The sequence below is a fragment of the Trematomus bernacchii genome, unplaced genomic scaffold (assembly GCF_902827165.1).
Source record: "Trematomus bernacchii unplaced genomic scaffold, fTreBer1.1, whole genome shotgun sequence".
NCBI classification, from domain to species: domain Eukaryota; kingdom Metazoa; phylum Chordata; class Actinopteri; order Perciformes; family Nototheniidae; genus Trematomus; species Trematomus bernacchii.
Window position 1 is genome coordinate 11722442 of NW_022987739.1, and position 26495 is coordinate 11748936.

At 40.6% G+C, this 26495-nt stretch overlaps 1 protein-coding gene across 11 annotated transcripts in view; it reads right to left on the minus strand.

Moving 5' to 3' along the window:
* Nucleotides 1-26495, minus strand: part of ptprsa (protein tyrosine phosphatase receptor type Sa) — a 228539-nt gene that overhangs the window by 81228 nt on the left and 120816 nt on the right. For 6 of the 11 annotated variants that reach the window (XM_034146584.1, XM_034146586.1, XM_034146592.1 and 3 more), the window contains 3 exons: nucleotides 10510-10698; nucleotides 8268-8276; nucleotides 3174-3191 (listed from right to left, as the gene is read on the minus strand). In XM_034146584.1, coding sequence (XP_034002475.1) covers nucleotides 3174-3191; nucleotides 8268-8276; nucleotides 10510-10698 — 216 coding nt within the window. The remainder of the gene's footprint in view (nucleotides 1-3173; nucleotides 3192-8267; nucleotides 8277-10509; nucleotides 10699-26495) is intronic. The other 5 variants (XM_034146591.1, XM_034146593.1, XM_034146588.1 and 2 more) reach the window with 1 other exon arrangement.

Consider the following 26495-nt stretch of genomic DNA (forward strand, 5'->3'; position numbering starts at 1 on the left):
GAAGGCTGTAATGGGCAGTGGGGGCTGGAACATTTGTCCCAGCCGTGGCAGCTGCCCTGGTTAACAGCGCTGCAGGCCTCCGGCTGATCTGATGGGGAGCACTGAGGTGCCAAGGTGTGATAACAAAGAAGACTACCTGGGCAGAGTTCATCAAATACATGTTTCTGAAGGCCAACTCAGATTCTGTAAAAGGTATTCTTGTATTGAAGTATTTAAGAGCAGATCTTCAGTAAACAGGTAAGTAGAGTTCAGTATACTTCACTACATTCAATCCATAACAGTTCTTTGCAGAGTGTCAATGCCCTTTCTGCAGCAGTACACTAACAGGAAATATTTAAGAAAACGCATAATTCTTCAACTAAATATTCATATTAAAATCTCCATGTCGATCTTGTTTTTGAGGGGAACACAAGGGGTGGAAAGAGGGTCTTGTTTATAAGAGAGAAAGAACAAAACAATCTGAGAAGAGTGGGAGAAGTACTTGAAGAGACATACAAGCAGAGAAAAACAGAAGGACAGATGAGGATTTAAAAGAAAGGCAAGGAGGGGCAATGATGGATGATTAATTTCAGAAAGTGCCTGAAGCAGTGGTCTACCCACCCCCGTCGTTGCTTTGTAGCAGCTTCACTATGTGTACCCCCCTCCGGTCCCATTTGTGTAATTCAATTAGTGTGCTCCAGCGGGTCTTGATTGATTTGTTTAGGCGATCAACAAAATGGCTGGCCAAGTCTCACCCTTTATTTCCCTCAGTTTTGCTTCTTTTGCAGCCCACTAAGGCTTGCCGGTGGCACACTGTTCTTTTCATCATTTTAACTCTCATTTTTAATTCACCTTTCTCATAAGTATCTTATTTCTTATCACCTCCCCTATCTTCTCACCATCCTCACATCCCTACACTGCTCAACAGTGCAATTAAAACCCCAAATTAGCAACTTACTGTATAAGTGGTTACACAGTCAAAATGATAATCATTCCAGAACATAAATTAAACTCACAGCCGTGCACAGAAGTGTGCAGGATACAATATCTTAAACTCACTCAATGATTAAGGAACTGTTACAAATATATTTCTACTAAAACATAACAAAAGTAAATCACTTTCATTAAACAATTATAATACATTTTTTAGGCAATTGAAACATTTTCCAGGCAAAATCTGTCCTGATGACACCTCAGCTGGAGTTGAACACAACAAGCAAACTATAAATAGCAAGTTTAACACTGTTTAGTATTTTCACAACACCATTATCGCATCATGTATAAACGTGTGGAAATGTAGGATTTCTGTTGAGAATCTACAGTTTAAACAATAACAATAAGAGATAACATCCAGTTTGGATACACGGCAGCAAAGTATGTAAATGCCCTTATCTCTCTTTCTCCCTTTCCTTCTGTCTGTATCCTGTCACTCGGGCACACTCTGCAACCAACCCAAGGTCATTATACTGTGGTCGCAGCAGCATGGGGCCCCACGTGTGACGCCATTGTTGGCAGTGCCCATCTGGTGGCTTGTAACGCTCCCATGAAATCAGTAATGAAGCAGGTAGGGAGTCCAGCAACCTTTCTACCTATCACTTACCTCTAGGCCAGCACCTGGGTGGCTTTGTAAGTTAAAAAAAATGTACATTATATATTTTGGGAATAAGCTATGACGTTATTTCGCGAGAAGAACTTTATGAATCCCTGAGATAAACAAGCACCTTCTACTCATTATTTCTCCTACATTTGTATTTAATGTATCTACTTATAGAAATGTGTTTTTATGTGATTGTAGTTATTACATGTACAGCACTTTGGCCCGACCAAAAATCGCTTTTAAATGTGCTCTATAAATAAACCTTGATTTTATTTGATTTTATTTGAAATGTGTATGAATATTTTTGAAAACATGACTGTTTGAGATTTGTACCGTGTGGCTTGTATGAGATGGTTGAGGATGGAGAACCTTAACTGTACTCTAGGAGCTTTATCTTCAAATCAATCACCTCCTTTGCTGCACAAAACTGAAACATTAAACTATGAGCATTCATCTTGTCCCCATGAAAACAGGGCAAACTGAGTTATTCACTTACCTGCTCAACCTGTGGAACAAAAGCATTTTACAACAAACACATAAATCCGCTATGACACTGAAGTGGGAGAGAGTGCTTCAGCAGCAAAGCCTTGTGGATGATTACAAGTGAAGTTAAACCGTCCGGGGAAATGTAAAAAAATAAAGGTGGAGAGGAAGAAGTATTGGACTAAGCTATCATATGATTCATTGGAGCCACGCTTACACTCTTTTATTCCATTTTCACCTTGATATCCTCCTGTTCATCCTTCATCAATTTAAGCAATTGTTTAAGTATGGTAAAACGATGTTTCCTCTTTTGAAAATGCAACCATTGCACCCAGCATCCTCACTAGTCTTGCCTTTATAAATTGTTGTTACGCATAAAATGGCGAAAAAGGAAATAGATGAAAGGCAGCTTTTTCTCCGACACACCATGAGGGCTCATGGAAGTGATTGGAGAGCATTCACATACACAATGTGGCTTTCGCTATTGTGTTGAATGGAAGGATAAGGAGGATATCAAAGCAGAAAAGAAGAAAGATTGTTGCTAGTTGCAAGTATTCAATAGCCAGGCCCTATCAACAAAAAGACCAACGTTGCCCACCCACCAACATCCTATTACCTTTCCCCCACCCATCAGCTCCATGTCCATGACCAAACAATTTAAATGTTTGAGGCACAAAGCAGACTGTTTATTAATACCCTTTCACCATCCCTCCCTCCTGCTACAACTTTCTCAATCCTGAATCCTAACAAGCCGGCAACACAATTTAAATTGCACGTCAGTTTTGTGACACTGACGATGTGGAGGAGATAGGTGGTCACAGACACAGAGCGCCCACAGGGGTGGAACATTTACACATCAATGATGACATGTGGCATGAGAAAAGTTAAACACATATGATCACGCTCACAAAACAGTGTACAGAGAACACAGAACCCAAACACAGATGACATGTTAATGTTAGTGGACATAGACAAGTATGTATTTTTTAAAGAGGAAAAGCCCATATGACATCGCCACTGTTTAGTTAGTTAGGTGTAGTTAGGAGTGATTATGTCTGGTTTAATGCACTTTGAAGTTTTTTTTCCTTTCTTTTTATTGTGTTAAACAGCTTACCTCGAATCGGGGTACCCTCTGGAGGAGACACAAAAATGAAGACACAACATCAGTTTAGTTCAACGTTAATGTTAGTAGTAGTTAGGAGTTATTTGGGTTGGAAGGTGGATCTTTGGAATTAGATTATCAAACCATTAGGTAATCTCTTACAGGGTTTTGAGAGATTTTTTTGTATCGATAACCCAACACCTCGAATTGCTGGTATCACAAAGGAATTAAAAGCTTTAGACTATGGCTGGCCCACTTCAGTGCCTAATTGAGTGTTTTTTTTTTTATTCTACACCTTGCCTTAGACATATGAAGTCATCGGCAGAGCTGAAGAAGCTCAAGGTTTTGGCATGCAATTTATAATGGCTCAACTCAGGGTAAAACAATCAAGAGAGGTTTGACCCTAAGCGCCATTGACTTTTACCAACTAACTGAGCATCAGTAAAACAAGTTACGTGCGCTTATATTCTTTATCGGATGTCTACATTACTATGAATCAAACTTGCTGAGGGAGGAAATCTTTGGTGAACTAGAATTTCAGGCTTTACCTTCCGGCAACCACAAGTAAAATCTAACATAATTTAGTTCTTATTTATCCTACAGGTCGTAAACCTGCTAAACTGTGACAGATAAACTGTTCAACCCAAGCTTCCTACCTTCCCTAGTCATTCAATCCCCTGGCCCTTTACATTTTTTCATTTCACTGAGAGTTGCATGTTTCCCTATTCTTTGTTTATGGTCCGTGTTGTGTTACATGCCTGACTACAAGCCAAATGTCCCATTAGAACAATACAATATTGAGCATGTCCAGTCAGTGGCTGGTGGGCTTTTAAAAGTAGCCTGAGTTGTTGCTGTGATTTAAAAAGCATCCCTTATAGGCAGTGCTTTGGGTGTAGGTAGGGAAGCCAGCTTAACTGCAACCCCCTCTCTGCCAAGAATGAAACTGTCCTTCCTCTCTTGGCTTTTTTTCTTTGCTCATTGTTTCCTTAGTGTCTTTCCTAAATCTTTCTTTCTTTTCTTAGTTTATCTTTGCCTCCATTCCTCCCTCTTTATCCCCATTTCTGAGTTTTTGTATGTCTCGGACTTTCCCACAATTTCCTCCCTTTTGCCTTTCTCTTAGTCGCCCTTTCTAAGGATGACTCAATGGCTACAACGTGCCCATGGCCATCCCTTGAGAGTGCCAGCAGGGCACCACCAAGGCCGAGAGGTGCCTTACTTTGCATAGATTGCTTACAGGCAGAGAGCTGAGGGTAAGGGTATGCACTGCCCGTTGAACCTGATATTTCAGGCTTGGCCCTTGTGTGGACAGGCATTCATGCAAGTTGAATACAGCAAACTGGCATCATACCAACTAGCTGGACCAACAAATGGTTTAATGTGTAAAGTGGCGCCAGCAATTGTCCTATACGGTACATTTAGGGCTGTGGGTGGCTGGGCAGTGGGATGTAACTTTCAAAACCTTCTGATCGGATTATTGTTTCAGCTCTACATACAGAGGTGTCTGTTGTGATACCAGCAGGTAGGAGGATATCACTGAGTTTAAGTTCTGCCTGGTTTGCAATGTAGGTGGATTTTATTTATTTATTTAAAGTTGCTTTACACTGTGTTTATGTGCACTTATCAAAAATGTCAATCATAGTATACCATTATCATATTAAACAAATCAGTTCAACTGTATCTTTATAAAGTGAACATTTACTGGGATTAGACATACTGACTTCTCATTAAAAAATATAATCCCATTTTATAATTTAATTATTATTCCCACATTGTCTGATATAAGTGGCAAATGCGTTTCACATTGATCGTTATGTATTCTTGAATATTTATCACTTACAAGGTCTCGGTATTCTGTTTAGCCGCACTTAGAGTTATTAAATGCATACATTTGCAACAGAGATAGTTTAGCTTCATTGAAAAACCAGGCAAAACAACAGTGACATTTGAATCATTTCTGCAATGATTTTAGAGACCACATAATCATAGATAATCACAAGACAAAGGACAGGGCTCTGGGAAGGTTAAATTGTTATCGAGTTAGAGTTTGATTAAAGGCTGCATTAGCTGTTGGCTTATTTCGCTTTAGCTGTGGTGAATTTTTTGTTTGGGTTAAGGGGTTACTAGTTAAAGGTTAGGTGAGGTTAAGGTCAAGTTAGGTTGAGGTTAGGATAAGGTTAATGTTAATAAGCAGGTTTGTAAAGGAAAAGGCCATTAAATCTGGACCTTTGAAGGACTGCGCAACAAAAGAGGGACAGAAAAAAAGAGAGGAAAGTAATTAGGAAAATGAGGGATAAAAGATGAAGGTTTTTAATGTGAAAGGAATTGGTTCCAACAAAAAATATAAAAAATTAGAAGGATATGAATGACACAGGTCCTTGGAACGTCTGCTATTTGAATAGTAAAGCAGCATGAAAAGATATCATTGAAACTTAACCGAGGATCTGACCAGGCAGGCTGGGTCGTGAGAGGGTAGCAGGTATTCAATTACATTGGCAAATCCACCTGAACACAGGCACATAACCTAATGGCCATAAGCTCCCATTCTAAGCTTTGGCCGACCAGAGGTTGATCTGCTTAGGGTGACAATGACCTAAATATATCTCAATGGGCTGTCGACCTCCTCGCATTATCAAACGCGGCATTATTTGCTCCACGGAACACCCCAGCTGTTTTGTTAAACCACCCTCTGAATATATTAAAATATTATTGAGGCATGTAGTCTGGCCAGAGGCAATCTGGCCAGAGATGTTGCCCATCTGCATCTGAGTCGGATAGGGTTTGCGTGATTGGCCAAGTGTCAAAGTCTGACCACCCTCCAGAGGGCGTCTGGCTGACCTTCTCATCAGCACAGACGCCCTCTGCGATCTCAGTGCAGTCGCAGCAGGTCTCAACAAAAACCTGGCTGTTGTTACCACATCTGCAGAGCTTCTAGCCACTCCCTGCAGAGCAGCTTTGATGTCAACAAATATGATCATTCTCTTGCTAATTTTAGATTAAGGACAATTGAACTATGCAAGAGTCACATTGGGATGTGCATGAAGCCGTGTGAGTGCCAGGGGAGCCATCCAATGTCGGGTCATGATTTTAAACCTTTATATTTAAAAAAGAGGACCTTAATCTTTATGAATATGCACTCTTCACAATCCTCTCACTGTCTCTGGCCTCTGGTTAATCTGCTCTGGCTGACAAGGCCAGCGACGGCCTGGGGTCTGCAGCCACAGGGACTTGGGGAGAAATGTCAAGCTCCCTCCACATCTCTAGAGGAGCTCCTCAGGGGACCCTGATGCAAATATCACTGCCCCGCCAGCACAGCATGGTTTGACTCATAAAGAACGGGTCAGCCAACTAGGCAGCTATCTAATAAACAAATATAGCTCTATCTTCCTGGAATCAAAACTATAATAACATTGGTTTTAATGATTAAATTGGACGAAAATCAAATCTCTTATGTATTGTTGATTTCAAAATAAGAGGAGTCGAAAGTCACATGAGACACGTGGGGGATTCATTTTCAGTAGCTGGAGACTGAGTATGTTTTCAAACTCATGTTTTCCAACCCACTTCCCATGTTCCCTTCAATTTTACTATACCATCTATGGGAGAGCATCTATGAGTCACCCATATGGACTATATAACATTACCAGCATTCTGATCAACAGAATAATAAAAAAATAGCCATTCAAAGATTGCCAAAATAACTGTTTCTTTTCATTCTGCGGATTTCTATAAGTGAGATCCAAAATGGCTACTCAAAGTGCTGAGGACATGAAAAGATGGCAGTCTATGGGGCTTGAGCACGCAGGCCTTTTTCTCATCAGCATAAATCCTGCATGGCTGCTGAATGAGCTTTAAAACCAAAAGGGCTATAGAAAACGCTAACATTAGCTTACGAGAGTCTTGGTATTGAAACAAGGGAAAGTAATTTCCTTTTCTGCCCTCCTACAAACACACATAGTTTGACCTGTAAGTAAAACAAACCCAGCTTAAAGTGGCTGGGTATATTTTTACAAATAGTTCAAGAAGTCAGGAGGGGTACAAAATGTGGCCAAATGTAACTATCACTTGAGCCCTCGTACTCTAACATGGGCAACAGAGCCTTAGGTTGGGATTTGTAAGCCAGTGCAGATGTGTGCAAATTTGGCAATAAAAGAAAATGCTCTGCTGAGAAAATATTTGGCCAAGACCAGAGGGTCGACCCAGCCCAAGTGTGGGATTGGAGAGTTCAGCCGTACTGCGTTCCTGCAGAGACATATACCTGGAAAGAACTCAAGATTCTTTCAGGCCCTCTCAGATTTTGCTTCATTTTCCAAGGGTATTCTTGGATAGTAAAGCTGCTATTGTATTCTAAAGTTTGACTGCTCACCCTTGAGTATAAACAAGAGTGTATTTTCGGAGGATTGTGTTTGCTATATGTCCCAGCAAGAACACAAAAGAAATACTGTAGACTGTGACTGCAAATAAATAATTGTCTTGAATTCAAGCAGTGTTCAATTATTTCCCCAAAGCCTGCTGCCTTGCAACACAGCAGAGAGAAAAACCGTGACGTGACAGAAAGCATTTGCAATGTAACATTTGGAGAATGTCATTCAAAGTAAATTGTTAGGGAAAAGTGCATAAGGCATCTTCTACTTCCAAGGTAACCTTGCACAAGGTACTTTTGACCACAGGTGGTCCAGTAAAGCTGCTAAAACATTGTAGAAAAGCTGGTTGAACCAGGCAGTACAGTTATAATGCAGATGAGCATTAATGTGAGGCAGGATGTTGTTATAAAAGACATGCTCAGCAGGTTTTCCCCATATAAATCAAAACTGTGCTGCTTAAAGGTGGGCTGTAATACCTAACCAGCGTCCAAACTTGTGCTGGTGCTTGTCCTTGATTTGCCTTTCTAAGTTCCAGTGTGGGGGGTGAAAGAGGATAAAGTTGGCATAAGGAGTATGGGCGAAACAAAAGTAAAAGTTGAGCATAAATAGAAACAGAACATAGGGAACAAGTGGCAAAAGAGGACAAGGGTGAGGGGAGCGCAGAGGATGCATGCATTTTGGAAAGTAGTATGCCATCTGCTTCAAGGAGAGTGGGTGGGCTTTTTATGCTTTGCAAGACACTTACCAAAGGATTCTGAAAATGAAGGGGAAGAACAACATAGTTCATTTTAGGTTGAGGTTAAAAGGGATTGTCATACAAGAATTTAAGGGACCACAGTTTAGTTGGGTCTTTTTTCCCCATCTAATTTGAGCAGTTTTATCACGAGTTACCATGAAAGGAGCATTGCATTTTCAAGTCATGTAACATGGATTCTATTTGCAATTTATAGTGATTATAAAGGAAGTTATTGTACACATTTTTGGTGTCAATTTTAATTAAAAAGGTTTAGTCCTATGTTTCAGTTTATTTTATTGGCTGGTAATGGCTCTCAGCCACATGAAACGTGTTGAAGACTCTGCAATGTGAAACACATCTGAGTTTCATACACAAATACAGACAAAATACATGTAGAGACAACCAAACATCAGTGTGTTTCGGTTAGACAGGACATACAAAGACAATTGACAAAATCATGACGGAGACAGATGATAGAGAGGTTAGAACACAGACAAGAAGATACAATCATTCGTGTTATCATCCCCATAGGCTTAAAACGCACAAGATCATGTTAAAATGTTAACAGGTAACCCAAAGAGCCGGCCTTACATATGACTATTTAAAACCTAAAGAAAGTAACATGAGGTACATTCCTACCACCTATTTATCTAAAATGAAATAATTAAAAAAAACCTGAATGTAAAATATTCAATGCTGTTATTACAACCTAATTACGATTACCTGCCAGAGCATCTGAAAGGTTAAAGCTACCATGTCGAGTTTTTGACCACTAGTTGTGCTACAGAGCAAACATTTCAAATTAGAAAAAATCTTGTTTGATTTACATGGCAAAAAATGGAACTAACATGTTAGTTAGACCTTAAGGATTCACTTAATATGTTTGTTAAAAAGAAACTGTGTTAAAAACTTTGGTTAGTTTACAAGAAGACCCCTGTGCACCATCAATTTCTAAGAAGAAGTCTGGCAGTGCAATAAGAACAGATTAGGGGACAACATTTACATTAGAACTCTCTTCCAAAGAGTCCCTTGTGGACGCTCTTTGTCCTCAAACTAAAGTCTACAGCACTAGCTGACAGCATTCTCCAAAGCACCTTAGTGAAGAGCTTACATCCGCAGAGGAGTTCCTCGGGCCAATATGAACCGAGAAACAATGTTGTCAGAGACAGCAAATACCCTAAATCTGTGCACTAAATATAAAACGTATCTAAAATAAAATCACCTATGGACTAGGCAAGACATAAATAATCAGATGACAAATTGATTATTTTGAGTGTACAGCTCATGGGGTCCACAACTGGGGCAGGGACTCAATGGCAATAGACTCTGTATTTAATGCTGTCTACACTGATTTACGTTCACAGCAACAAATCAAATAGGAGTCATTGGATTTTTCAAATGGTAACAAATCATCGACCTAAAATATCTACCCCTTATTGCCCACGGCTACTCCAGGGCTTGCACTTAATTAGCAATATAATTAGGCCTTGCTTTACTGGGCCTCTGAGTGGGGTTAAATCAATGGGAACAAGACAACATATACACCACTGAGTTGTGTCAGTAGAATAGTGGCTTTGCGTCATTGTCTACTATGGCACATTTCTGGCTTGTTGTGAAGTATTTGACCTAAATCAGTGATATTCTGTGACATTTTGAACCTCAATTTCAACAACAGATTTATTGATATGATTCATGGTCAGAGTATAATGGCCATAATCAATGAAATGTACACTGGTGCATGCTTCTCATGTTGTCATCTACTAAATAGAGCTTGCCCCATGAGCTGATTTTTAAATGCTTTAAATATAGTTGAACAGCTTTTTTTTGTTGTTCAACATCAGACAGAGTTTGATCTGCACTTTTGGTAAATTCAGGTCTTCAACATGATTTCTTTTATATATATGATGATTCTCAGATCTCTTGTACTGCAACCTTACTCAGATCAGTTTGATAATCAACCTAAAAAAAACAAAGGATAGTTTTTCTTGAGCTCAAGTCAGGTCCACCTCAAAATGATATGGTTTCACTTTGTGCAGTAAATAAGAACATTTGTTAAAAATGTAAAAGTACTTTCAGTGACACTTCTGTACTTTTTCGAATAATGTTTGTTCGAAAACACTGGGCACTGGAGTCACATTAGCTGCAAGCACAAAACAACAACTATTGCTATATAATGTCCTGTGTAATCAAAGAAGAGCTCAAGCTCGTAAGAAGGGAAAAAGACATCAACACAATGCTCGGGATTCCTTACCTGATCTCAGCTGTTTGATTCGCCCATTACTCGCACTTGGGTCAATGGGTAGGAAGTCTTTGTACCAGGTGATTTCGGGGTCAGGGTTGCCACTGGCAGCACAGAGCATGGTGGCTGTTCGAGTGCGCTCCACCACTTTAAGTTGAGGACCCATGTCAATGTTAGGGAAGCCTGGTGGGAGTAGGTCCTCTGTAAAAAGAAGAAAAGAAGAGGGATAAGCCATCTGACTTGCAAATCCAGGTTTTTCGATTAAAACGCAGTTGTCATTCAAAGTATTTGTTATCCTTGTATACACATTTGCATTTTTGATAGAACTGAGGGCTGTAACACATAATAGCGATTGAACTAAAATAGGACCCAGTCAATTATAAAACTGAAATGATACTGAGCATTTTTTTTATGTATTTTTACCTGGGAGAAGGAGACATTTGGAATTGCATATTTTGACCAATGAGACTTAATGCACCTCAGAAATGAGAGATTATAGCCAGCCATGTACAGTAGCCAGATACATTAATAAACCAATTGAAATAAGACTTATATGAATAGGTTTTATTTCATTATTTTCATTATGAATCTGAATGTACCAGAGGGCTGCACTGGGGCATCGGAGAGGTCGAAGAACAAAGACCAGGATAAGCTTTGTGTTTTTGTTATATTCCTCTTTCTCCGAAAATTAATGAGCTTTCTAATGGTTAGATAAATCATCCTGTAGCCATTATCTACTAACCACTGCATTTCTAATACCAACAATCTTGTCCATTTATAATCATGTGTCTTAATCAAATGTCCTAGAGGACACTGACTCCCTGCACATATTTCCATTACAACAAGTAGTAAATACATACACACAGATCAGAGGAAGAGAACATTAATGAATAGAAATACCAGAAGCAAAGCTTGGTAATCCCAGCAATTTCTTCATCACGTTTCCCCATGTTCAGGAAAATAAAGGACCGTCATTTCAATTTGAGGTTACACAGAGCTCTGTAAAACCACCACTTGGTTAAGACACACTATAACCATCGAAAGCCTAGGACTGAATACCAATCGGGTGAATTTCACTCGGCATTAAATGCGTAAGGCTTTGGAATAATGGTAAGATTTAAGCCTCTTTGACTTTCTTTATTGCTACACTCATTCCAGAACCATCACACCGGCAAAGATAGAGATATCATTGCAGCTAATACTCATGCATGATTGAGCAATTATTTGACTGTTAAGAGTAGACAGTGTAGTTCGCTCTGTGGTCACTGTTCTTCTAATGTAGACTTTTCTTACTTTCCTGGGGCAATTAGTCCCATGGGTCAGATCGCTTGACATATACCCTGACTCGAGTCAGAACAGTGACTCATACTTATAGAAGATGAGAGACGGGAGGAGGGACACTCAGAGCTGTAATATGCATCAGAGGCCCAGGGCCACATCACAACTTGGAGAAGATTGAGTGACTAAGGCCTCCTTCACACGGGAACGTTTGCGTTTATGCACAGTATGCATATTCAAAAAAGTCTTCCGTTCACATGCATTCGTTTCATTTAACGTGTCTGTTCAAACGAGACCGCTGGAAACGCTGTAGTACATATGCCGGGACTGTAAGTGGCGCTGTAACTTCCGCCAAAATACACCAAAAGCAGCGAAGAAGAGCAGCCCGGAGCAGCCCCGCAGCAATGTTGCCATGGCTACCCTTCTGTTTATGCCCCGCGCTGGATTTAGCAACATGTAGTTCATGTAATTCTCCATGTCCACTTGTTGCTGATGGTTGTGGTAGAGGAGCTGTAGATTTTGCACTAATATCTGTAGCATGGTCAGTAGCAGTAGCACTAGCAGTAGCTACTGACAGGAGGAAGTGTGTGTGGCGATTGCTGGTATTCAGCGGGATATAGTCATTTCCTCAGCATATGGATAAATGCAACGGGGAAGTTAACTGAAAGAAACCGAATCTGTGGATATTGCATCGACCGACCAAGAAGCACGTCTCCGTGGAGAGGACGGCTCAGAAAGAGAGATATTCTCTACAAACACCGGGTGAGATCGCTCCTCTGGGACACGCCGGTCCTCTGCCTACAAACATTTATCTTTTTGCCGCCGACGGGCGCAGGAGCAATGAACAATAATGGCCTGGATTAGGCAGGAAAGACAAGTTTGGTGTATCGCAGAGCGGACTGTTTAATTTTGTTTGTGTTGTTTGGCTGGAAAATTGTCAATATAATGGATCAATGCATGAAATCTGACTCTGTTTATTTTGTTTAAGGAGTATATTGGGCGTTAACAATTCTGGTTTGCCTTTTATAATATTATTTCATTCAAGAACCCCTTGTGCGTTTAATTAACACAGCTATTTTTGATAGTTGCTACAGCAGTGAGCAGGAGAGGTGGGGCTATCGTTATTTTTTCAGGAAATATTCGTATAGAGGTGATTACACGGACTCGGTTGACCCCCCAGAGCGTTTCGTTTGCAAATCTATCCACCTTGGGACCCGTTATCGTTTGTGGGGTCAGTTTCTATCGGCCTCGTGTAAATAATAGGGCTATACGCACGCGAAACTATGCAGATACAAGCAGTTTTCTCCTCGTGTAAACGGCGCCTAAGAGGCTGGCCAATGGCAAGGCAGAGGTCACTGTTCATTTTGAGAGCCTTTGAGCTCATGTCCACTCAGAAGACATCATGGTGGTGTCATCCAGAGCAGGGGAAAGCCACATTATGGGACATTGGTACACACTAAGTTGAGTCGCATAACCTTAGACGCATGGTTAGTCTGTCGGCCTTTCATGAACACAGAGAGCTATTCCATATTTCAGTTAGCACTTTATACAAATAAGAATTTAAGGAAGGACATCATGATGGTTAAAATATATTTAATCCATCAAGTTTTGCTAAACAATGTGTCATTTTGAATGATGGCAGCAATGTTTTTCATATTCAAAGTATGGCAAAATTGAAACAATCGATACAAAATATATATTGACATAGTTCAAATTTAAGAATTGCCCATAAGGTATTTTGTTATCTTTTATTTTTCTGTCACCAAAAGAAAAACCTTCTTTTTTTTTTAAAGCACAAACGTTGCACATTACAGGCATTTGGGTTGTGAGAGTGGTGAGTTCATGCAAGTTTAGTTTTTGACATTTTTAATCTTTTAAATAAATGTCATATGGGACAACAGAAGAAGGAACAAGAGGGTCTCAGAAAACAGTCCAAACAGGTTTCTAATTTAAGATGACAACAGCAGAGCACGATGAATATTTCAATGCTAAGTTCACAGAGGAACAGGCGTTTACACTGTTGTAGGCTCTGTGCTGTATCCTCTTCATGGATTATTAATGGTCATCCCTGTATCATCTCTGTATACCAAGTTACCCTGAAGCCTTAGAAGCACTGGCAAGCCAACACTTCACTTTAGGAGTTTCAGAACAAGAAAGAGCAATATGTACTCACAAATTCTTATTCATGTCATCAATGATCTATGTACAAGATGCCATAAAAGGTGCCGCAGTCCTGTATCCCTTTAGCTACTTCTGTCTGTTAAAAGGGATTCTGGGTTGCTCTTCGGGGCGTTCAATCTGATGTGTTCTATGTCAGAGAGGCCTATCTGTACTTTGCGTGTCATAAACTCTGCCTTTATTGTATGAATAAGGTAGATAGAGGCCTGAACAGACTACAGTAATGAAGCTAGAAAACATTAACAGAGTGTAAGTGGATTTGAGACTAATGAAATAAGGCAATTGACAGAGGGAATCTGCCTGAAGGGATAAGGGGGGGGCAGGAAATGGTGGGCGAACAAACAAACCAACCAAAACAGCAGTAAACAAGAAGCAGGGATGGTGGATTCATGGAGAGATGATGCTATCATTACAGCTGCTCTTACCTGATACAGCACCGAAAGCCATTCCTGAATAAATTGCATGTATGCTGGTTGCTTACTTCCCCAGGAATAGAATCTGATACCATCTTTCCCCCTGAAGCTTACAGGCTATGTCGATAAAGGCGGCCATGCAAAAATAAATAGATCACTCATCGAGGGTTAGCCAGCCTGAATGTGAAGGGGAGAACCAATGACATGGGCTGATAGTATCCTAGAATCCCCAAAGGGCCAGTCACCCATAATGGCTTAGCAATTGCATTTCTATGATGTGTAATGGGGGTTCTCTGTGATGACAAATCTTCACAGGCCAAATAGAATTCACACGTGTAAACTATTGGGCAATGACAACGTCGCTGTTTATTTTTGCCTGAAGCAGCCTTTGTCACTGAGGCCAATAATCATCCTAAGTACCACATCGACTTTGATTTTCTTTGTTTAATCTTAGACACCATAAATCACATTTAATTGTCTTTATCAAAGTATAAATGCAAAAGCAAAGATATTTACAAAGATAAAAGAAAACCATTATTTTGATCACCTTCCTGATTGAAAGGATCTGATAACAAGAGTCGGCAATTAGGTTACAAAATACTAACACGGTTTTTTGTTGCCACAAAGCCTTTTTGAGGCATCCTATTGATGTTGAAATCTGTCAGTTGCATACTTGTCAGCACATGATGATTGACAGCTCAGTTTGGAACTCTACCCTGCTATATGTACAACACTTATGCAGCAGTGACAAAGGCCACCAAAAAGACAATTGAGTAGTACATCAGATGAAAGATTATTTATCTGCAGAACACATGATCTCAACAATAAAGAATGCATATCCTCTTACAATAACTATTCGATAGGATTTGGACAGGTATCAAAGATCACAACTAACAGAAGGCAAATCTTAAAGAGGGAAACATATCAAAAGTTACGGTACAGTCTACTCCACACAACAGCTGGCTTGGTCCAAGGCTCATACAGGCTCTAGTTGATCTGATCTAGATTTTGACTTTTGTCATTCTCTTTGTTTGTTTTTTTGGTTGGCTTGAGTGTCATCATTATCCATAATTGTCTTTAATTTCGCCATTTAATATCATTACACAAGTGACAGGTGCAAAGCCTTTAATCAGCCTGTGGTTAGATTAGCGACTGTCCGGCTGTTAATCTGCACACTCATGCCTGCTGTTGCGTTCTGCTTTTTATCAGGCTAAGTGTGGCCCTCTTAAAAGGTCTGCCCTATAAACCCATTTAACTCTGCTGACGAATCCCGGTCAATTCACTGCTACTAAACCCAAAAAAAATCTCTTTTGAGTAAATTTATGTCCAGGACAGTCGTAACTGTTCAGAGTTACATCACTATACATAAGGGTGTTGAGATGAAATGTGTCATCCAGTGCCTTTCTCTAGCCCCTGATTAATTGGTAGTCCTGAGTGCTGGTCAATATATTATACTATATGGATCTTTATATACTGCACTTGTCATCCATATTCATCAAATGTCAAAATCTCTGACGGACTGGCTTCAAATGTGATTGTTCTGAGCCATCAATTACCTCATGGTGAGAGCTATAGTAAGAGAGAGGGAGGGAGAGAGAGAGGGAGGTAAAACCCGACTAAAGCAAATGCTGTGGGGTTCTCCACCGTCCCCTGCACCCATTACTCATATTATTATTTTCACTTACTGAAATGATTTAATTTCATCAGCAGTGTAATCAGGTTAACTGATTATCCAGCGCAACAGCATAGAGACACAGGCTTTAAGCAGGCCTGTGCATTAATACCACAGAGGGACTGCAGGGGGGGGGGGGGGGGGGGGGGGGGGGGGGGGGGGGGGTAAGGGCAAGGGATGAGAGAAAGAGAGAGAGATACACAAGGACACAGAGGTCCACCGAAAGAAAGAATGATAAATATAGTGAAGGTGGTTAAAGATTACAAATGGCATGCTATTTTTTTCACACATAAGCAGATGTTTAACTAATAGGCAGACCCAGCTGCTGGGATACTAGACAACACAGTTTCATTTGCTCTGCGCCTATAACACAGACAGAAATGTTCCCATCAAACAGGCAGGCCAGGGAAAAGAGAAGTGTCTGTGCTACACCTGGGTTTCAGCTGTATGTTGGGGAGACTACTTTCTAGAATGAATGTATGCATGAATGATCTATGCCACATCTTCTTTTTGAAATGGCTTGCGTTACAATGACTATACAGGCTTGACTTATAAGAACTAAGTAAACATCACTTAATTCAGAGAAGGCTTAAGACTTTAGACGTGTCCTTTACATTTGTGAACGAAATCAATCTATTTGTGTGCACTTGGTTGTGCTGTAAAGTAAAGTTGATAAAAGCCACCAGCTTTTGAACAGAATGTGTGATATCAGGTGACACATCCTGGTCTTTTCTTACATACAAATAGCTCTTGTCTGTGTTTGATACTTGGTCATTTGCTTTGGTATACAGCCAAATGTGTATCTTCCAAACAAAACATATTAAAGTTAAGAACATTCTGTATCTTCAATGCATTGCATTCCCCAAGCTCTATAACCAATGGGATTCCTGTTGAATTGTTTGAGAAATATACTGTACTGTAGGGAGTCAGGGGAACAGTTAGATAGAAAGATCCAGGGACAGAGAAGAATAGCAACACAGGGGAAATCTAATCACAGTGTCTCTGGCCCCAGCACCGATAGCCCTCTCTGGATAGCCATCTCAGCTGAATAATGGTTATTATACAGCAAGCACTCAACCTCTACCCCCCTGCTCTGTTCCCGGAAAGATGTCTGATGTCCCATTGGTATTCTCCACACCTGGCAAATCTAGCCACCAAGGGCAACATTTACATCCAAATCTCTAAAATACATCCTGAGGAAGATAGTCTGGACGATGAGAGAAAGGAAGAGGGGCAGAGAGAAAGAGTGACAAAGGAAGAGAAAGAGACACACATATTGGATACGGTGTGGGGGGGGGGGGCACTCTGAAAGTAAACTAGAAGTTTGCAATATTGCTTATTTGAACTAGAAGAAGCTTATGGGGAAACTTCTTGACTATATGGGTGTTTATATAAGGTTAATGTTGGCTGAGTATGAAGCATGTAGGTCCTGTAGGCAGAGTATAAGGACATCTGGCTATATGTGTGCTGTTTACACTTGTATAATGTGTGTGTGCTGTATATGCAGAAGACACACATGTCCTGTAAGGAAAGAAAAGTCAAAGGCTTGATTTCCACAGCAACTTGGTGGTCTATTCAATTTCCCTTTTTCTCTTGCGGTTTAACCCTACATTTTACATTGCTAAATGGCGAAAAATGTGAGGATGACAAGAAGTTAGAAGTTAGTCTGGCGTACAAACTGACAGTTATGGCTGTGGGCGGTTTGCAAACCCTTCCCACACACCACCTCCAGTTCTGTACAGAGCCCATATTAGGACACATCCATGAAGCTATCATTACCCCTGAGCTAACCAGCAAGTAGACAGCTTGTTTGCCAAAGAAAGACAGTGATAGCAGCCAAGAGCGGAATATTTTTGGAAAACAAATGGCAGCAACAACCACAGGTGGCAGCTTGCATCACCGTTTTGTCACATGTGAAACCCAAAAGATGAAAGTAGAAAGGAACTGATGTCAAATACCAAGAAAGGCACATTTATAGATAGCACTGGGCACCTTTTACCCTCAGGCTGAGCAGAGGTAATAGTTGGGCATTGTTTTCTGTCCATTAAAGGCAAAAAACTCAATAAGCAATATTTAAGTTGTATTACAAACATTATCACCCATGTAATGTAGCAAAATACAAGATTCATTTTCATCATTATTTTGTTACAGGAAATTCTATAACTGTATTTAAGCACATACATTCCAACTGGGGAGTAGGCCTTCTGACAAGTTTTTGACAAGTGAGTTTCATGCCGTCTTTGCACTATTAATGAATTAAAATTCTGAATGGCAGGGTCCAGTCTTCCATACAGGAACAGGCTGTTTACCTGATGCGGTTAGCCACAATGATAGACTCATCACAGACAAGAGAGGGGAGTAATTGTCTAAGACAGCTCCAATATCCCCTGTCTGCAAGGAGGACAAAAAAAACTAAAAGGATTCAGTTTATCCATCTCAATGGGTGGAAGTTTATTAAGTGCCCTCCTTCTCTCCCTCTTTTTCTTTTTCTCTTCCTTTCCGCTGTCTTGTCAGGCTTCTTGGGTGTCTGGGGTAAGACAGGCAAACTCCAACGGGGACAAGGGATAACGCCAGGGCCATTAAAGGAAATGCCTCACCGTAGAGAAACGTCAACAAGTCAGGTCTGGTTTAGAAGTGGATGGCATTATGTGTGTGTGTGAGTGTGTGTGTTTATACGTATTTGTCTGCATGTGTTTAGGAGGGAAGGACTGTGTGTGTAAGCATAGTGGGTTAACCACACAGAGTTGCTTTAGAAAACTCTCAAAAGGGATTTACGTTGTTTATTTGTTGGCTATATGAGCCTTCTACAAAATGTAATGTATACCGTCTCATTCAATCATGAAAACAGCTGAGCTTTACTTTCCTAAAATAAGAATTTCAACCAAGGTAGGTTGTAACACGCTGTAAGTTATATAAGGCACTTTATGCATGTGCCACCCTTACCTTGGGTAAATAGTTTCCAACTCATGCCAATTACTTGGCAGATTTATTCAGAACAGTCTTGTCATGTGTGGAAAAATTTGACATGGATCACATGGAAGACATAATGCTAAACATGTACAGATATAGGGCGTATATGCATTCAAGACTTGGTGAAACTCCTGACAAGTGGAGCCACGGCCTCTCAAAGCTTCCCGAACAACAATGGGCCAACACAACAACGGTTTAAAGAGTAGCTTCACTGTAGAATTTCTGCCCCAAACACATACCAAAACTTTAAACCAAAGCCTGACAGTAATTTCCAAAGGATTTGGACAGAGGTGGATGGGTCATAGAGGATGTTTGCCAACAACAGGTTGGGTAGTAGCTGGGTACACGCAGGACTGTGGAAAACGGAAGACATCTGCTGAAATTACACCATCATGTTCTACTGTGATGCAGCATTTGACAGAGAAATTGGTAAATGGCCAAACTTTCTACTCCGTCAGTAAAAGTATCTGCAAAACAATATTAAAAGGGAAAAACACAGAGCACATAGTGTACCAAAGCATAAAAGAATTTCCCCTTCAGCTGAAACAACCCAATGATGCCCCCATTCACACTGAGATGCAATGCCTAAATGGACCTTGTTTATTTTAATGGAACGATGTGATTGAAAATGTTGGTGTGTGGGTTTGTAAGCAAAAGGAAAAGACAGAAGCTACAGCAACACATGTTGGAAGGGGCGTTGTACTCTACGGGCCAAGGAGCACTATGTTCTTTACATTTAAACCACTATAAATCACTGCACTCCAGAACATATGCTTTGTAACCAGGTAGAGTCCTGGGTAGCATCTTCCACCTGGCCTCTCTGTTATTTCCTTCACACACTTGTTCTCTATTTGTCACCCTAGATGAAATACTAATACTCATGCAGTTAAGCTTGCCATCCAACTCTATCCAGAGGAAGCGTAGGCACGGCGCTTGTGAAGCACGCAGGACTATAAGTCATATCAACTCTGCCAATCCTGCAGGGCCCAAAGCCCGACCTCAGCGTTGTACGACTCTGGCCACCTGGGCTGCTGGCTCATGTGTATGCATGAAGCTGGTGGTCTAGGCCATTTCCCTTTGCTCTTCTTTATGCATGAGTAGGGACACTCCAAAGGTCGTCACTCACACGTTTCCACAGGAACCACTTCTTTTTGTGTGGAGTACTACATTGTACTATTTTGGATTGTTAAATGAATTCTTGCACAGCATTCTTTCTTTGATTTTGATGTTTTCATTAGATTCCACATGGTCATCTTATATGCCAAAATGTGATTCTTTTTATTAGTATTTTCTTTTTTTTGTTGTCTTTTCAGATAATTAGAAACAGTTCTGGGCGAGCAAGTCCCATGTCCAGCTGGACTGATCTTCCAATTGCATAGTAATGTGAGTATGTGCATGTACTCAGTATGCAGTTGCAGAGAACGGATTAACATTATTTCAGTCATCTAACAAAATCTTAGGGGACACAAATCTTAGCGCAAATTAAGAAATATAAGAAAGACATGATGGACAGTGGGAACCACATTTTATTATATTAATACAGGCCTGCTGACTCCAACAGTAGTTATTGGTATTTTTTTTTATTTAACATTCAATTCGTAAAAATGTTGATAACATTAAACTGATTTAAGTTGAATATTGTTTGTAGCCATCAGATATGTACAGTATAGGACACATTGGTTTAGTTAGAGCTCTATAAATGTTATTATGGCTCTTTTGTCTGCTGCTTTACTATCGGCTATTGAGAAAAGGATTTTAAAAAGTACCTGAGGAAACACAAGGGTATACTGTAACATGTTGAAACACCAGGATAAGTGTCGAGAAGACAGGGATCTTTCAATGTATTCTCTTTTACAACTCATTGCTGCCGCAAAGGATCCATTGATCTAGTCTTTCTATCCAGAAGTAAACCAATCAGCCTGACCCTTACACCCCTTCTGCGTGTCCCTCACTCTTTCTCTCTCCTTGCCTCTTCATCTCTTTCTTTTTTTACTCTACCCCAGCATCTTATATTTGCTTTCGCCAGATGTCGAGGGTGGCAAGGGTCGCTATACTTTGAGCAGGAATTATATGAAATTGATGGCGGAGGTTCAGGAGCCAGCCAACCCTGGCTGGAGGCAAGCTCCGTCCATTTATTCCTCTCCATCAGCACCCTGTCTTTTCTCACTCCCTCTTTCACCTTTATCTCTTTTGCTACCACTCAGCTTGTGTCCCCCTTCTTCACCCCTCAATCACAGATGATTACTGCACTACAGGTTTCTAGGATCAAAGGATTCAGAGGCCATCAACTCTAATTTGAGTGAATTTCCTCTGTATGGATTTTTTTCTAAAAGAAAGAAAGATGGAGTGAGAGACAGATGGCTGGCAATAATCTGTAAGACATACAAATGTCAATATGGAGGAATGAAGTGTGGCAGGGGAAGGAAAAAGTGGAAGGGGAAGGAAAAAGTGGAAGGAGAAGAGAAGATTGGAAAGGAAGCGCATGGTGAAGGACAGTAAAGGAAAAGTATTTTTAAGAAAAAACACAAAACCTCTTCAAGGAGAGATTGAAGGGGGTCACCAAGGTGGTAAACATCCGACTATTGATTCGTTTGTTGTGCCAAACCTGCCTTTCTCTATACAACGGAAACACAAATCACACGCAGAGAATCAAAAAAATAATCCTCCTCGAATGTAAAAGCCAAACAAATCCGGGAAAAAGTTTCATCTTGAAAGTGAAAAAGAAAAAGTTAGTACTGACTGGCTGATTAAACATTCGTCATGTAAGAATGGGATTAAAGTGAGCAGGTAACCTGCAACAAGGGATGAACTAAACCAATGTATTATCTACTGGTGGAGTTCTGCTTGGGAATGAACACTGACTTGTCAAGGACAAACAAGAGATAGGCAGTGGGAAAAAAACAACTGAGAGGCTACAAAGTATTAGCTCAGCTTGGACTTGGTCATATAAGGTAAGTCAGGGTCTATGGCTTTGTTAAGTAATGCCTTCTTTATTTGTGCTATTTTATTCAGGCATTTGCGTGTCATATTGTACACACTTTCACCCAATTGGCATAGCAGTATAAACATTTTCAGCAAGATGTCCTGGATAGAAGACAAAAATGTACACTGAAGAAGGTGTGCCAGCAGAACACATGCAGTCAAGATGATGTGTAAAAAGACAACATTTTATGTATGTTGAATGTGCAGCTGGTCTTTATTGATTTCCTGGATTAGTAACCCTGGACTCATTGTCTTGAACTCGCAAGTACAACTAAAGTAAAATAAAGGAATTGTATTTATTTCTTCATCTCTCCCCCCCCCCCATCTCTTGCTATACAGTAGGTGTACCAACACTAGTTGAAAATGGCAAAGGTCACCTCAGAGGCAGGCGGTAAGGAAGAGGAAGAACAGCAAGATCTGTTGCTGATACTGCCAAGTGTATTCTTCACTGTCTCATTACAGGGCAGCCACTGCCTGCCTGCATACTGGCTCCCTCCATTTCTCTACCTCTGCCTTGTTCTCTCTGTCTTCCTCTTACTTTGTGTTCCTCTTTGTCAAACACACGCGCATGCACGGCAGACAAACAAACACACTTAAATACACCACAAGCACACATCGGGAAACTAACTCTGACTCTCATACACACACATACCTGCTCATATTTCACTATGTGTCTTATTAATTTTTCATCCAGCCTGTCTGATGCCCTGAACTCACCTCTTTCTTTGAAATAAACACAAGAAAATAAGCATTCAAACCTTCAACACCAAAACAGCACGGCATTAGCACTACAAAGAGAAAAGCCAGAAGAACAACTGACCACGGACAAATCAATGCAAAAATAAAATGTAAATGTAAAAACTAAAAAACTGGCATCTGCAAAAAGTAAGTTTTAATAGAGGAGAGTTTTCTCATTATATGTTTGTGAGAAAATGTAAAATGTAGTTTTAAGAGGTTACAAAAACCCAAGGGGTCATGAACGAACTAAAGGGGAATATTTTACAAACCTAAATGTGTATTTGTGAAGAAGCTTGTTTTAAGTACAGGGAATACTGATGAAATGAATAGCAAGGAGGAGAAATATTCTCTATTTTCTGTCTTTTAACCACTCTCATCTCTAAAACTGTTTCTTCTCTTCGTGTTAGCCTGGGCTAAAATAAATCCAAAACAATTTAGAAATTGCATTGCATCACACAAACAGATGAATTGCGCTTTTTCTTAACTCTGATTGCAAACATCCACCAACTAAGTAATGTGTGACGATCAAAATGTAATGTGAGTTTTACCTTTTTCAACCCCCTTTTCTTTCCTTATTCCTTTCTTCATGTAATCCTTAGCTTCCAAATGTTTCAAAGCAAAACTCAACACGTGTCTAAGAACAGCAAATTATTTTAATACTAAGATAAAATATGTTTGTCTGTTAAAGGATATACATTTGAAAAAGAATAAGCATACCCACTATGTAGGATCTAGACCTTATGTGTTCCAGTCTACCCCGAATAATGTATCTGAAATTGTATTCTACTTCCTGCAGTTTGTTTTAAATTGACACTAGAACATAATGGTGGAGATATTGTGAGAGAGAGTCAGAAAAGGGTAGGTGGAGAACATAAAGCAAAGGTGAAGACAGGAAATGGAATGTCTTAAGGCTTGGCCCGGAGCTACAACTGGTTGAAAGAATGATTGGTTTCAATCCCTTTAGCTTTCACTTTTTCCTCTTGCTGGGGCTCACCTTTTTCCCCTTTCATCATTGCTCGTCCGTCTGCCTCACTCCCCCATTCCATCCTGCTTTCCCAACCCTTGTCCCATACAAAGGTACCTAGAATTCACTGGGCTTGATCTATGCACAGACTGTGCATGGAGCAGGATCCAGAAGCCCATTAAAATTCATCATCACCTGCTCCTTCACAAGTGAGCGGCCAATTAGCAGACAGACTGATCAAACAGTAGGCAGGCTACGCCCCAACTCCCCTCTGAGTAATAGTGGGTGCGTTCCCAAACCTGACCGTCACAGTGTGGCAGATCTTCGGAGTTTCCAGGCAATTTAAAACCACCAAATGAAACGGCACATGCAGCGATCTGAATCCCCGTGTAGCAAAACAACAAAACCTCACTTGTGCAAACAACGTAAAAACAATTAAACCGGTAAATATATTTCCTTTTTACATGGTTGGACATGGCTGAATCCATAGAAATATGGTAACGCTTTTTTTCTGCCAACAATTGTAAACGTCAGAGTGACATTTACACAGACTGCTTTTACCTTGGCTGACACTAGTTTTCTTTACATTGGAACAAATTATTATCAAAAATAAGATGCACCAGAGAAAGCAGGGGAAGAGGGGTTGGAGGCAAAAAAAAAAGATATACATGTCAGTGCTGTGGATGCAAACCAGACTTGTAACTTGGCATACACAAAGAGAAAGCAAGATGATTGGAAAGGTTTCGGAGAGAGTAAGAGTGCTGGGAGATGGAAATAGAAGGGTGTGTTTGATTGGTTCCACCTGGTTGGGAATGGCAAAGGAAAATCAGCAGGATGTGAGTGTGACTGTGTTTGTGCACAAAGGTGTAAGGCTAACAATTAAGGTAATGGCTAGGTCTGGTATCATATGGCGAAACCAGGAAACGGCACTGTGTGTATTCTCATGTGTGTCTGCTGATTTAAACAGCCCAAACTGCAGCTCCATGGCTTCACTTCTGAGGTCTGACTCAATAAACTTGTTTTCTTTACTGCTTCTAGAACAGCTCAGGCTTACTGTGATCTGAATGGTGTTTTTTTCCAAACATAAGGATAGACACATCATTGTTTTTCATCAACAAAAAAAAATGATTATCATACCAAATCTCATCAATCACATTTACTCATTGGGATGCCACAGGGGAGATTTGCTACAGTAGTCATAGGTCTTAAGACTGCAGCTGTGTAAAATACAAGCACACAAAGCGGGATAGCTCCCCATGATCTCCCCATAACAGCATGAGCTGACAGTATCCCAGTGGCAACTTTGCCTTTCTTTGCTTCATACGCTTGTCAGTCCCTCTCCAAGGACTCCCAGAGGACTGTGTGCAAGTCTTAGTGGAACCAGATGGCCCCCATCTTAGGTATTCAGCTGAGGCAGTGTAGCAACAGCCAAGGAGGTGTCACATTCGCTGCTAAACGCACCCTGCCATCGCCGCCACCACACACACACACACACACACACACACACACACACACACACACACACACACACACACACACACACACACACACACACACACACACAACACACACCACACACACACACACACCACACACACACACACACACACACACACACACACACACACACACACACACACACACACACACACACACACATCACACACACACACACACACACACACACACACACACACACACACACACACACACACACACACACACACACACACACACACACACACACACACACACACACACCAAATGAGAAGGTGGGGTTTTGTCATTCTAAATATGGTTTAAGTTAAGCCTGTCTCTATTGTATCTATGAATACAAGTATGTGGAATCTAAAGTATTTGATTGTTTCAGAATGTCTGCATCCTGTTTAGTGTACATGTTTTTGTAGATGTAAGTTATGGGTATGACCAGTATGTGATGGGAGACGTAATGTGTGTGTGCACACCGCTAGTATGTGTGCATATCTTTATCAGCGCAGACAAGCAATTAAGTATGTGGCAGGTGAGCACTTTGCTGTTGTCAATTTCCTTTCAAACGCAAACCCAGTAGTGTCAAGGCAGATGAGTTTTCACTAAGACAGGAAAAGCTGGTGGACAAAAGGCTTGTGTTTGTATGCATGTGTGATCAACAGGGACTTGCATGAGCCTGTTTATGTGGAATGCTGCTATTGTGAGTGAAGAATGATGTCTATTTGTACACAAGTTAAAATAGTTCATGATCATGTGTGTGTTTATGGAGCTTCATGACCCTTTGTTAGTAAGCGTGTACCCAGGCAAGCATTACATTAGTGTACAAGTCATCCATGTTTGTTTAAATGTATCTTATTCTATTTATGAGTGGTAGCAATGCTGTTCATGCAGCTGTATTTTCCCACAAATTAGATCAACAGCTTTCCAGCCAAGTCACCCATCGTGGCGACCCATTTTCTGCCTCTCCAGATCCCATACCACAACCCCTCTGTTTAGTCGGGATGTGTCTCTTGTGCCTTGTCCTATATCCTATAATCCTTTGCCCCTGTTCCAAGAACCCAGGTTCAGCTATTGTCCTCCTCACCTGTTCTACACTGCCAACCGTGAGCAACACCCCCTGTTGTCTCCCTTCATCTTTGGCCAACCTTTCTCATTTGATTCCCTTATTTATTCCTCTGGTTTGCTCCACTTCCATGTCTACATTCATTCCCTCCCTACATTCAATCATCTTGTTCCTAATGCATTAATGCAAGGGGCCCCGACCTCATTAAATATAAAAAACAGAGAGAATGTACTGCTCTCTTCATCTGCTGCT